Below are 13162 nucleotides of genomic sequence, written 5' to 3' on the forward strand. Positions count from 1 at the left end.
ATTTGCGCTTTAGGAAGACTGTCTCGACAGCAGGAAGGACAAAGCCTTGGATAGGATGGGGTACCGTCTGGTACGTACCGGGGAGCGGGTAAGTCTCGGTCATGCTTCGGGGGAGTGAGGCTGAGGGCTGGTTGGGGTAGGGACCAATAGAAGCGCGGGAGGGGGGAGGCGGTGAGGAAGAGGTGGCATTTTTGATCAATTACAAAATAATCTAAGTAATTGAATCGTCCGGAGAAAGTGAAAAAGACAATTTATCTAAGAAAGGGAGTAAGGATGTAATTGAGGGACTTTTCCCCTGGATGTAAATTGTGTGTCGTCAGGAGTCAGAGTCCGTCAAACCGGTCAACTCTGGCACTCTGGGCTCAGAGGGCAAAGACATAAAGCGAGCGGCGGGCTTCCGCGTCACTTGAAGCTCCTCAAGGGCGCGCCTGCGCAAAAAGCAAGGTCTCTAGCGCAAGGGGCGGGCATCCCCGGGGACGGGGCGAGGCCACGCGCTGACGTTTTGACCGACGGAGCCGTATTTCGCCAATCGGCGGGTTCGCGGCGCGATGATGTTGGGCCCTGCGTCATGGTGACGCCGGACGGAGGACACAGACTTTAGGAAGGGGAGGACGTTCATTCTCTGTGAGCCGCAGCCTGCCGGAGCGGACGGATATTTGTGTCTCCGCCATCTTAGGTGAGCGGGCGGTGCCGCAGGGGAGGCCCGGGCTGGCGGTCTGGGTCTCGGGCTCCAGGCGCGGGCCATGGAGTGCGGGAGGGCCGTGGGGGTGGGGCGGGTGGCCGCGCGGACCGCGCGCGTCGCGGCCTGGGTGACATTGGCGGGGCCCTTGTCGGCTTCCGTCAGTCAGCGCGGCGTCTCCGGCCTTGTTCCCGCAGGAGGATGTACTCGTCCGTGGCGCATCTGGCGCGCGCCAACCCCTTCCACGCGCCGCACTTGCAGCTCGTGCAATATGAAGCCGACCCCAGCCCCGCGGGGTCTTCGGGCGCGTCCCGCCGCCTTCGCCCGCGCAGCCTGGCCGCCGCCGCCGTAGAAGGTGAGACGCCCGGCCCGGCCCGGCCCGGTGACCTTGGGGAGGTCATCGGACCGCTCCCGCCCTGGGCCCGGGGTACTGGGAGGACCTCATCCTCGAGGCCGGGAAGGGACTCAGCGACCTTCTGGCCTAACCCCTGTCCTTCACAGACTTAAGACACTGAGGCAGGATTTGACCCGGGGACTCAAAATCCGAGTACCCAGGCCCGGCATTTTACAGAAGAGGAAACTGAAACAGGGGAGCTTCCGGGCTCGAAGAGGGGGTGGTGGTGGGGGGTGGTAGTGCTCGGAGGCCCTCGGAGGTCGTTGACTTAAAACCGCGAGTTCTAGCGTAGGAGGAAACTGAGGCTGAGGCCCAGAGAGGTCACTGCCCTAGCTGCTGCTCTCACCTCCGTTTTTACAAGGGCTGTGCTTCGTACGGAGGGCTTGCCAGCAAGGAGCTGAGAAAGGCCTCCTGGAGCAGAGGGTTTGGTGCAAGGTCACACGGGGAGCCGGATGGGGAATCCCCTGGCTCCGCCTCGGGCCTTAACAAGAAGGCCTCCCCCTCAAGAGCTCCTTCAGCTCCCCAGAACCTTCTGTGGGAGCTGCTGTATTTGTTTTTAAGCATTTTTCTCAAATCAGTACATTCTCCCACTTACACTAATAACACTAAATAGAAATCCTTTACACCTGATCGACTGAATCCACATATAAGTGGAATGTAGCGGATAGCACGCTCAACTTGCAACCTGGAAGATTTGAATTCACATCCAATCTCTGATAGCTACTGGCTGTGACTCTGGGCAAGTCACCTAACTTCTGCCTCAGTTTCCTCATTTGTAAGATGGGAATGATAATGCCATCTACCTCCGCAGGCATGAATACAATATGACGAGGTAGTATCAATAGATAGGGTGCAGGATGCATCTCATAACTAATCAATAAATTTCGCACATAGCCATGTATGGTTTTTCCCCCAATTGCTGTGATTTCTGAGTAATACCCCCATTCCTTGGAACTTTGTTTTAAGTGTAATAAAGCAAGCTTTAATTATGTCAGGCATTGTAAGTCAGTAGTGGCTCTGAATTGGCCTTGAGCTTGTCATCCCATCTGACATTGATTTAATGTGTGACCTTGAGAAAGTCCTGGACCATTTAAGATTAGCACTTATTCTGCCTTTGTATAGGGAGCTTCTCAACCTGGCATTCTTTGTACCACTAACTAAAGCCTGATACATTTTTGAGGTTGTGTTAGTCCCTTAGGGTCCAGGCTTTTATTAAGTATTTTGTGCCAGGCATTGTGCTAAGCTGAGAATACAAGAAGCGGCCAAATAATACAGTCTCTATTCTCAAGTAGCCTCATAGTCTCATGGGGGAAACATTTAAGAACAATTAAGTAAAGCAAATCTATAGGTTGTTCTGACTTTGTTAATTTATTTGACAAGAAGTGAAGATTTATTCTGAGCATGGAATCATTTTGTAAGAAAGTAGTTATCTTGTAGAAAAAATAATTGATCCTACCCCTTTGTCATAATGGATGTTGGACTTAATCATGTGTTTTAAATCCCTGTAGAGCTTCTGTGACAACTTTAAACCAGCAGGGACAATTAGCCCCCTGGAGTGGATCTGTAACTACTGGGCTTCTTTTCCTTTCATCTGCTCCTTTTCTGCCTTTTTTTTTTTTTTCCCTACACAGGCCTATCTAGATTATTGTCCATATTCTAGTTTAAGTTTTTGGTGTATTTACTTAGTCCTGTGTGTAAAAAGACTGGGACTATTGGTATACACTGGGGGTGAAGCATCTTGTGCTAGATACAAACCAGTTTGCTTTCTCTTTTCTTTGGGAATTGATGTATATCTTATACTTCCCTAGTTATCTTTTTTAAAATAGTAAAGCTGGCTTTGCCAATGTTTAAGAATTGATTACTGTTAGTTTTATTGCTAACTTTGTATGTCAAATGGATAATCTTAATCACTGAATTGTAAATTGAGGCAAAGACTTAATTTTCATAAGTGTAATAGATTAGTCAATTATGAGTCTGTATAGAAATATTTTTCTATCACTTGTAATGTTGTGATGTCTAGAGAAAAAAATTGATTTTTTTTTCTTTAAATGAAAACAGAGCAATATAGCTGCGAATATGGATCTGGCAGATTCTTTGTCCTTTGTGGCCTCGGAGGAATTATTAGCTGTGGCACAACACACACAGCAGTGGTTCCCCTAGATCTGGTTAAATGCAGAATGCAGGTTGGTTTGGCATGTTGGACTCCAGTCCATCCTTGCTGCATGACTATGAGAGTGGCGAGTGTGGGCCTCTACTAACAAGCTGTGTGCAAATCCTAATTGGCCAGAAGGTAAGTGGCTCTCTAGTAACATGAGTTTTTCTATTAAAAAGCATGGTGTGTCTTGTTTCTGCTGCAGAATACAGTTGTGAATATGGCTCCATGAAGTTTTATGCACTCTGTGGCGTTGGTGGGGTCTTAAGTTGTGGCCTGACACACACTGCTGTTGTACCCCTCGACTTAGTGAAATGCAGAATGCAGGTTTGTACTTAGTTGACTCTGTGAAAGCTTTGGGATTTATAGCAAGATTTTAATAACATAAAATGCTTTAAAAGCAAGCAAGAAAAAAAGAGCAAAAAAAATTCTGCTGTTAATTTGGATGTTCATGACTAACTTTTTCAAATTCAAGATGAACTTTGTCAAAAGAGTTATTTTTCTTACTTGGTCTTAAAAAATTTCACCTCCACTGAGATGTTTGAAACCTTCCCAGGTCCTTTTTAAGGAAAAATTTTGGGAGGTGCCTTCTTTTTTTTAACTTGATCCTTTTGCCACTTTTCTCAAAGCAGTTAAAATGAATTTCCAATCATTTGGCTCCTTTTTCTTATCCCTAACCCTAGTTCACCAACTTCTATGTTGTCTATCTTGTTTTAACTGTATTTGGAGTGTTACTTAGGTAGTCCCAGTTTTATTATATAGGATTTCTGGATATATTTTCTAATTAAAAAGTTGTCTCTTATTTGTACATAGGATTTTTGTGCTTAATTTTTTTAAAAATCAAGTGATCGAGTGTTAAAAATTAAAGTAATAAATTATTAAAAATTTATTTATCCCAAACAGGATTAGAAGTCCACTTACCAGTAAGAAAGAGAGAGAGAGAGAGAGAGAGAAAGGTGAAGTATTAGGAGTAAGAGGAAGGTGAAGTATTCTAGCACTAAAAGTAGTAGTGAGCTAAGATTTTTGTATTAGATAATTGTAGAGATTATCTGAAGGAATGTGATCAATTCTTTTCAGTGACATACTGATCTGTGTTTTGTGGCGTGTTTAATAATTGAAGCACATTCATTTAAAAAAATTAAACCTTTTTGCTCATTAATTTTGAGTTCACAATATTCTCAGAAGCTGAACTTTATATAACTGCTGGTATGTTCAAAATTGTTTGCATTTTTGCTGGCATGTGTTTAAAAATACATTAACATTTTGATTTGTATTATCAAAAAGTTTTCTTTGATAATCCTTTGTTATATAAATCATAGGGATATATATGTTATAAATATACTTTGTGCTTTTTAGTCAGAGTTAAAAAAATATTTATACTTAAGTATTTTATGACTAAGTATCATAGTGAACTAACTCAGTGCTGCATTATCCTTTATAGTAACTAAATTAGAAAAGGACAGCATGTCCATATTTTAGTGAGCTACTAGTGAAAGTAAGTTTCCTTCAGAAGTGTTAGTATTTTGTGATTGAATTTGGAGGTTTTTGGAGATGTTAAATCAATTTATTTTGTGGCTTTTTTAAGGTGGACCCGCAGAAGTACAAGGGCATCTTTAATGGTTTCTCCGTCACGCTTAGAGAAGATGGTGTTCGTGGTCTGGCTAAAGGATGGGCTCCAACGTTCATTGGCTACTCTATGCAGGGACTCTGCAAATTTGGTTTTTATGAAGTCTTCAAAGTCTTGTATAGCAACATTCTTGGTGAGGTAAATAATTTTAACTTTAAACATTCATGGAACTATTGTAATTTTTACAAAATCAGAAACGAAAATTTAAAGATGTAATTTTGCCCAAGGCCATAAACCTGGTTAATGATGAAATCCAAAGTTATTGTTCCTACACCATATTGCTGCTTCTTCAATAAACTTGGCCCTTTGACCTGTCTAACCAGAAGAAACCTATGCCATAATATAAGACATCAGAATGTACCCTGATTCCTTGCCAACATTTAGAGAATGGAAAATTGACAAGTTAAGTCATTGCATCAGGACAGCTAGGTGGCTGAGTGATAGAGAGCACTGGCCTTGAAGTCAGGAAGACCTGAGTTCAAATCCAGTCTCAGACACTTAACACTTCTTAGCTGTGGGACCCTGGGCAAGTCACTTAACCCCAATTGCCTCAGCAAAAAAAAAAAGTCATTGCATCATGATGTCTTACATGTCAGAAGTGTAATTATGAGTGTAGCTCTCCCTGTGCTTGTTTTCAAAATGATAATTTTAGAAGTATTATGAAAACAAGTGAGACAGAAAGTCAAAAGATGGATTCTCTTGGACTTAATTTCTCATTTTGGTGTTTTAGGAAAATACTTACCTCTGGCGTACATCCCTGTATTTAGCTGCCTCAGCCAGTGCTGAATTCTTTGCTGATATTGCCCTGGCTCCTATGGAAGCTGCCAAGGTCAGAATTCAGACCCAGCCAGGTTATGCCAACACCCTGAGGGAGGCTGCTCCTAAAATGTTTAAAGAAGAGGGCCTTTTTGCGTAAGTGATTGGTCTAAAAGTGGAATCTGTTTGTGTAGTTTCTAGTGTTTTATCCTTTCAATGATTTTCTATATTTTGGGCACATAAAATATAGCAGTTCCCCAAAGCTCTATTAGGGCTAATAGTTAACTACATTGATTACTAACCAGTGGCTCTAATTGAGTTTGTAATTCAGCAGTTTATGTCAGCTTTTGAGATTGAAAGACTTGGCCCCAAGTCTCAATTTCAAATTGGAGGCCACTTGGAAGAAGCAGTAGCAGTGGAAAACTCAAGTTCCTTTGTTTCTGAGCCTCTGGTCTGCTTATCTGTAAAAGGAAGCCAGAAGACACTCTATGCCTCAGAGACTTATTGGCAATAATGCTCTTATAAACTAGAAAAGAAATTAAATGATGTTATTTGCATTAATTTATGCACAATGCCTGCCCACATAGTAGGCACCTAATGCTTGTTGCTGCCTTATGTTCTCAAACTCTTTAACTGCTTTTAAAGTTTAAATTGTTAATTTCTAAATCTGTTTTGTTGGTACTTGGACTAGTCTGAGTTGTCATTTTAGATGGCTCATCCAGTTTTTGTGTATGAATATGTATATATTTGAAATCAAATCAAAAGCGTTTATTTTAGGTCAGGTGAGTAGCCAACATGCTTCCTTAGATCCACCTTTGTGGATGCCAACTCTTGTTCTGAGTTCTGCTTGCTAACGTTCGTTTCTTGTAGTTCCAGTCAAGAGGCATCCAGCAACTTTACCGGTTGTACTGTCAAAGGTGCTTGAGTCATTGGCATGTGAGATCAATACACCTGCATATTAGTCATACGTTCTGATAGAAATGGCAGTCTGTCATTTTTTAACTATCAGGACTTGACTGGTATGCGGACAGACATGTCAAAATAAAAACTTGGTTTTTAAAATGTAGTTTTCTGTTCCACTAACTACTTGGGACTTACAGATTCTACAAGGGCGTTGCTCCTTTGTGGATGAGACAGATCCCATACACCATGATGAAGTTTGCTTGCTTTGAGCGCACCGTCGAGGCCCTGTACAAGTACGTTGTTCCGAAGCCCCGGAGTGAGTGCACGAAAGGAGAGCAACTGGTGGTGACGTTTGTGGCAGGTTACATAGGTAAGTGCTTGTGAATCTTTGACAAGGCAAAGATAAGCAGCTTCTTAGTTATCAGATCTCAAAGTCGTTGGCCAATTTAATTCTTCCAAATGATATTCTTTTCGTGTTCTGACTGAGGCAACTGGTTCAAAAGTCACCTTTATTTGTGTGACTTTGGGGCAAGCTAGGTAGGTCACCTTGCTTCTCAGGTGAAGGCAATTAGGCCAGTTCACTGTCATTCCTTCTTTTGCCTGATGAGCCCTCAGGAACAAATGTTTTTTAAAAATTGTCTTTGAGTGTTTGTCAAATTCTTGAAAATCATTGACACACAGATAACACTCTTGTGATTGGGGATTGTGATTTGGGCTCGTTAATCGCTGTGGAGAAATTACAGATCAGCAGTTGTCCCTTTCCAGTATACAAAGCATAGGGAGCTTCGTGCTGCAATGTTGGCCAGGTGACCCCAAACCCTGGCAGAGTTGGTAACTGTCCTCTTCTTCCAGCTGGTGTCTTCTGTGCCATCGTCTCTCACCCTGCTGACTCCGTGGTGTCTGTGCTGAACAAGGAGAAGGGCAGCTCAGCGTCACAAGTCCTCCAAAGGCTTGGATTCAAAGGTAGAATTTTATCTCTTGGACAGAATTCCTCCACAGGATTGAATTTCCCCCTCCATTTCAATGTACTTTGTGTGTCGTTTTCATTAGGTGTATGGAAAGGACTCTTTGCCCGTATCATCATGATTGGTACCCTGACTGCACTACAGTGGTTCATCTATGACTCCGTGAAAGTCTACTTCAGACTTCCCCGTCCTCCTCCACCTGAAATGCCAGAGTCTCTGAAGAAGAAGCTTGGGTTGACACAGTAGATGAATGAATCAAGACTAACTATGGACTGATTCTGTTTGCTGACCAGTGTTGAGCAAATATAAAAGAAACTTTTATATATTTGACTGTGTAGACTGTCTATTCCTGATGTAATTATCAGTTGTGCCCTTGCCTGAACCAAGGGTTTCAAAATGTAATTGTTGCAATAAACCAACTATTCGTGAGTCTTGCCTTTTGGGGATCTGATTTTTACTTTTATTTGAAATGACACATTTAACTTGTATTTTTTTTTTTTAATATTCTGAATTGTTATTGACAGAAATAGGATTGCATATGGAACCCCACATTGATCTTACAAAGCTTGGATTTCTTACATATTAGTTTCAAAGTTATCCTCCTTATCTGTCTTCCGTTAAACATTTTTTAAATGCTCCAGTCTTTGGTTTGCATTTTATTCTTATCCATAAGATAAGATTGGGGGGAAAAAACCCTCTTAAAAAGCAGCCAGGAAAACAAATCCATTCATTGCCATGTCAGAAAATGTACGTGTATTTTCTTCCACCTTTCTGATAGGCCCTGGAGAGCATATTTCATTCCCAATTTGATCATTGTGGGATCAGATCCTTAACTTATTTTTTCACCACATCAAACATTTTTCTTCACTATACTGTGCATTAATTTCTAAAAGTTTCTGAATTCTAATCCCTTTTGTCATTTCTTTTTTTGTTTGTTTAGGCAATTGGGGTTAAATGACTTGACCGGGGTCACACAGCTAGGAAGTGTTAAGTGTCTGAGGCCAGATTTGAACTTGGATCTTCTTGACTTCAGGTCTAGCTACCCTCTTTTGTCATTTCTTGTGCAGTGTTTTAATTGTATTTAGATTTATTTAAGCATACCCCTAGTTGGAGTTATGTTTCTAGTTATTTCCTAACAGAATTATTAGAATTTTTGTACATACAAGCCTTTTCCCTTTCTTCTATGTCATCTTGGCGCTTATAAAACTTTTGGGTATTCTTGGATCAAAGGGTGTAGATGGACAGTTAAATGAAGAACTGCTTCCCAGGGTGACCAGTTCATAGCTTCACCAATAGTATAGCTCCTCCACTACTGTTATTTTCCTTTTCAGTTTTGCCTGACTCTTTGTAACCTCATTTGGACTTAAAGTGTCTTTACCCAGAGTCACATAGCTAGTAAGTGAAATCAGATTAGAACAGATTAGGAGGATAAGTCTTCCAGACTCCAGGTCCAGATCTCTAGCCACTGAGTCACCTAACTGCCCATCAATTCATATTAAGCTTCTGCAATTTTGTTTTAATAGTTACCTAGAGACGAACAGACAATTTTCATATGAAATCAAAGCCATTTATAACTTAAAAATCTAAATCCCTATTCATTAGAGAAACTCAAAACAACTTGGGGTATCACCTCACACGTCAGATTTTGGTTAAGGTGATGAGAAAAAAATAAATGTAGAGGGAATTTGGGAAAACTGGGACAATGCATTGTTGATGGAGTTGTGAAATCCATTCTGCAAAGCAATTTGGAGCTACGTCCAAAGGGCTATAAAACTGCATACCCTTTGACCCTCGCAGTGCCATTACCTGGATCTGTATCCCAAGGAAATCATAAAGGAAGGGAAAATGACCCACAAGTGCAAAATATTTGTGGCAGCCCTTTTTGTAGTAGCAAGGATACTAGACACTTGAGTGCTTGCCCATCAATTCTGTTCTAATTAGAGAATGGCTGAATAAGTTGTGGTATATGATGGTAATGGAATATTATTGTTCCAAAAAAAAATGATGAACAACCTGGAAAGATTTACATGAACTAACGCTGAGCAAAACAAGGAGAACCAGAAATACATTGTACAATAGTAACAGTAACAGTGTGCAATAATCAACTATGAAAGACTTGGTTCTCAGTGTTTGTCATTCAAAGCAACCCAATAGACTTTGGACAGAAAATGCCATCTGCATCCAGAAAAAGAGATCTAAGAGACTGAATGTAAATCAACACATGCTATGTCCACTTCTTTTTTCTTTTTTTTTTTTTTTATCCTATGGTTTTTACTTTTTGCTCTGATTTTTCTCTCCCAACGTGATTTATAAAGCAATGTATATTAAAAATAAACAATAAAAAAGTTGCCTAAAGCCCTGACAGAATTAGTGAATTTGCCACTTAAAACCCATGTACTATAATGATAATTATTCCTTGTTGGAAGCAAGACCAAGGCCTTGCGTCTTTCTGCTTGTCCTTTTTCATCCTGAAAGAGTGAAAAAATCTGGGTTTCCACTGGATTAAACTGCAGGTCCCAAGAACATTTGATTTATAATCCTGATTTTTAGCATGATTTTTGGCAGTGCTGTTTTTGTGGAACTTGTGAGAGAATGTGTATATGGTTTAATGTTACCTAAAGCAATAGAATTTGACCTCTTGGCACCTGTGAGCACAGAAATAATTGCTATTCTGTATAAAAGCCCAGGAAGAAGGCATAAACCCAGAGAAGTCATGTTCTTAACTAGATGAATCAGAGTTAAGTCAATATGGGTAATTCTACTTTATTGGGATTATATAATGGTTATTATTGATTTAAGTTTATTGGTATATGAAATATGGTAACATTTAACTCAGAGGCAGAAGTCACATTGTGGGAGGAAATCTGAGTATATTGCCAAGAGAACATTTTGACTCCTTGGCCTTGCTATTTATGCCAATGACTTTAGGCAAGTTATTTTTCCATCTGTAAACATGAAATTTTTAGTACCACATGATTTCTGATATTTCAGAAATCTTTCAGGCTCTTAACTCAATTTAGAATAAAATAGGGTCAAAATAAATCACTTTTACAAATAAGAATTCATTAGATAGCTCGAATGGGAATTACTAAAACATCCTTGGTTTCTAGCGTTTCCCTTTAAGCTTACTCTACTGATGAGGATTCTGGTTGGTTCTGAAGATTAAAATAAAGATAGTCCAAGTTGAAATTATTTTTAGCCTCTACATAAAATACTTTTGAGGTTTGTAAGATTTTTAATTTTAAATTATGCCTTGTTAGCATTTTAACCTAGTTACAAAAGCAGACTCAATTTAAATAGTATTGTTTGAGATGATCATATGTAGTGTTTGAGCCATTGCTTGTAAAAACTTTACATGGCAACCTCCATAAGTAATTTGAAAATTCTTAAAGAAAATCTACAATTTTTGTTAACTAGTTATTCTAACAATTTGTTGTGTCCCACTGTTCATGAGCCCATTTGGAGTTTTCTTGGCAAAGATTTTAAAATGGTTTACTATTTTCTTTTTCAGATCATTTTACAGATGAGGAAACTGAGACACAAGGTGAAGCAACTTGACAACAGCTAGTAAGAGACTGAGGCTGGATTTGAACTCACGAATAAGTATTCCCAATTCTCAGTCCAGGGCATCATGTAGCTGTCCTTTCTAATTTACTGGGTAGTGTCATAATGGATAATTATAAGAACTGGGTTCAAGTACCAGTTTTGGCAATGGAAAATTACTTAGTCTTTCAGTGATCTAAGTAAGTCAAAGATGACAAGTTTCAGAGTAGATACTTTCCTAACTGAAAGTTCCCAAGGAAATAACAGATTTGTTTCAAAGAAAAAGCTTTGTTATTATGATTTAAGTGATGCACTTGAGATTTTTTTACCCTTACTCATTAGTATTTAAAAGACTATAAAATTTAAGCACAACACAAGTCTTTTGGGACCACATCTGAAGAAACTTGGTATGTGACAGTGATGATTTTAGATTTGATCTTTCAGTCTAGATTTAGGCAGTAAACACTTGTTGAGAACCATGGCATACGGGGCCAAATGGGAATTGGCATGTGATATAGGATTCTGTTTTAGGCACCTTTCAAAATCAACATTCCACATCTCAAAAGTTAGATGATTTCACTAAAGTAGAGATTCTGTTCCTACCTTAGCAGATTTTTTTTTTTTTTTTTGGTGGCACCCCTCCAGGCTGTTCCAGATCCCTGGCAGGGGAAAAGCAATAAATGATTTGAGCAAGTTATGTAAGTTGTTTGGCATGTTGCTATAATGAGACTGATTTACCTCTTTTGAAGACAAGAATTGTCACTCTTCTTTGTATACCAAGTACCTGGCCCATAAATGCTTTTTGATTGATTATACTTATGCAGTTTATATTTTTGAATCTGAAGTCTTATTAGTCTTTTTATCTGAAACAAAGTAGGGAGAAGTAAAGAAAAAGGTTTCTGATCGACCAAGATAAATACCCCAACATCAAAGTTTATAGTTAGAAGGTGCCCAGCTGCATTGATGTATTTGTAATCTAATGTAATGTTCGGACTAGCTTTCTGGAGGCCCTCCAGATGGGCCTTGGTCTCAGCAGGATAGACACCATGAGAATGGACGAGAATAGAGTCCAAAGTCTTTATTGTCTCTTTCACAGTCTGTGTCTATCATAATCTGACCTGGTCTATCTGACCCAGTTTGTTTGATCCAGTCTCCTCCAGCAGTCTGTCAGTCTGCCAGTCTCAGCCAATCTCTGTCTCAGTCTGACTTTGTCCCCAGTTTAAATACCCTATTACAATTACATCATTACAGTATGCTGAGTATAAGCCAATCTAGAGTGATTATATCATTATATCAAACTAGAGTGATTATATCATTATATCATACTAAATATATGTGAACTAGAGAACCATTATCTCATCAATTCCACTAAGTTAATACCTTGTTTCAAGTACACTTCTCCAGAGTCCAGGCTTTCTATAGTCTAAGATTTAGAAAATTGCAGGAGCCCAGTTTTCATGGCCATTATAAATGGCTCAAATGGGGAGAGAGTTGGCCATCTCTAATAAGTGCATAACACCTACCACCAGAGCGGGCTGGCCAGTCTGGCTGGGGCAGCAAGGCACTTAGAGTGGGGATGAGATAGGTGTACAACAAATCAAACATATACTGATAATAAATCATAACTTCATGGCCTCCACATTCAATTATAAAACCCCACTATAGGGTCACAAATCATAATTTAAGAAGCTGGAACCTAGACAATTACTCCATCCCATTCAAAGTCATTGGTAACGAGACATTTCTCAAGTGAGAGCTCATCTTCATTGTTCAATAGATGTGAAAATAGCCTCCACATTTGGTTCAAAAGGATGACTGTTTGCCTTGGCTGAAAGACCACTGATCCAGTGGCCACCAGTGATTTCAAGAGCACCTAAAGAAAGAGAGTGCAATCAAATCCCTGAGGTTGGTTTGAGGGTGGGGGTGCTTGGGAGATGAAAGAAATGGAGCACCTTAGTCCAAGTCTGGATCTCTTCCTCCCTTCCTTCCGGCAAGGTCCTATCAGCATCCCTTGATCAATGATAGTGACTTCAATAACAGAAAAAGACAATCACACTACTTAGAAAGCAGCAAAAAAACCTACACTATTGCTTATCCTGAGGACTTTTAGGAGCTGTGTTATCCCTTTAACAAATCTCTTCCT

General features: G+C 40.1%; 1 protein-coding gene and 1 non-coding gene across 3 annotated transcripts; both read left to right on the forward strand.

The window, feature by feature from the left end:
• The first annotated feature begins 558 nt into the window (after positions 1-558).
• SLC25A3 (solute carrier family 25 member 3) lies at positions 559-7905 on the forward strand. 2 transcript variants are annotated; one of them, XM_052001621.1, is made up of 8 exons: positions 559-676; positions 877-1034; positions 3132-3256; positions 4811-4990; positions 5583-5764; positions 6709-6881; positions 7364-7474; positions 7562-7905. In XM_052001621.1, the coding sequence occupies exons 2-8, from the start codon at positions 881-883 to the stop codon at positions 7720-7722; spliced, it is 1086 nt and encodes a 361-aa protein (XP_051857581.1). In that variant the 5' UTR covers positions 559-676; positions 877-880; the 3' UTR covers positions 7723-7905. The 2 variants fall into 2 exon arrangements, with proteins under 2 accessions (XP_051857581.1, XP_051857582.1); XM_052001622.1 differs by lacking the exon at positions 3132-3256 and adding an exon at positions 3431-3552.
• On the forward strand, positions 6401-6640 carry LOC127539512 (small nucleolar RNA SNORA53). Its single transcript, XR_007947947.1, has one exon. It is a non-coding gene; the product is annotated as a small nucleolar RNA SNORA53 (small nucleolar RNA).
• Positions 7906-13162: the final 5257 nt, after the last annotated feature.

This window comes from Antechinus flavipes, chromosome 5 (genome assembly GCF_016432865.1).
Source record: "Antechinus flavipes isolate AdamAnt ecotype Samford, QLD, Australia chromosome 5, AdamAnt_v2, whole genome shotgun sequence".
NCBI classification, from domain to species: Eukaryota; Metazoa; Chordata; class Mammalia; order Dasyuromorphia; family Dasyuridae; genus Antechinus; species Antechinus flavipes.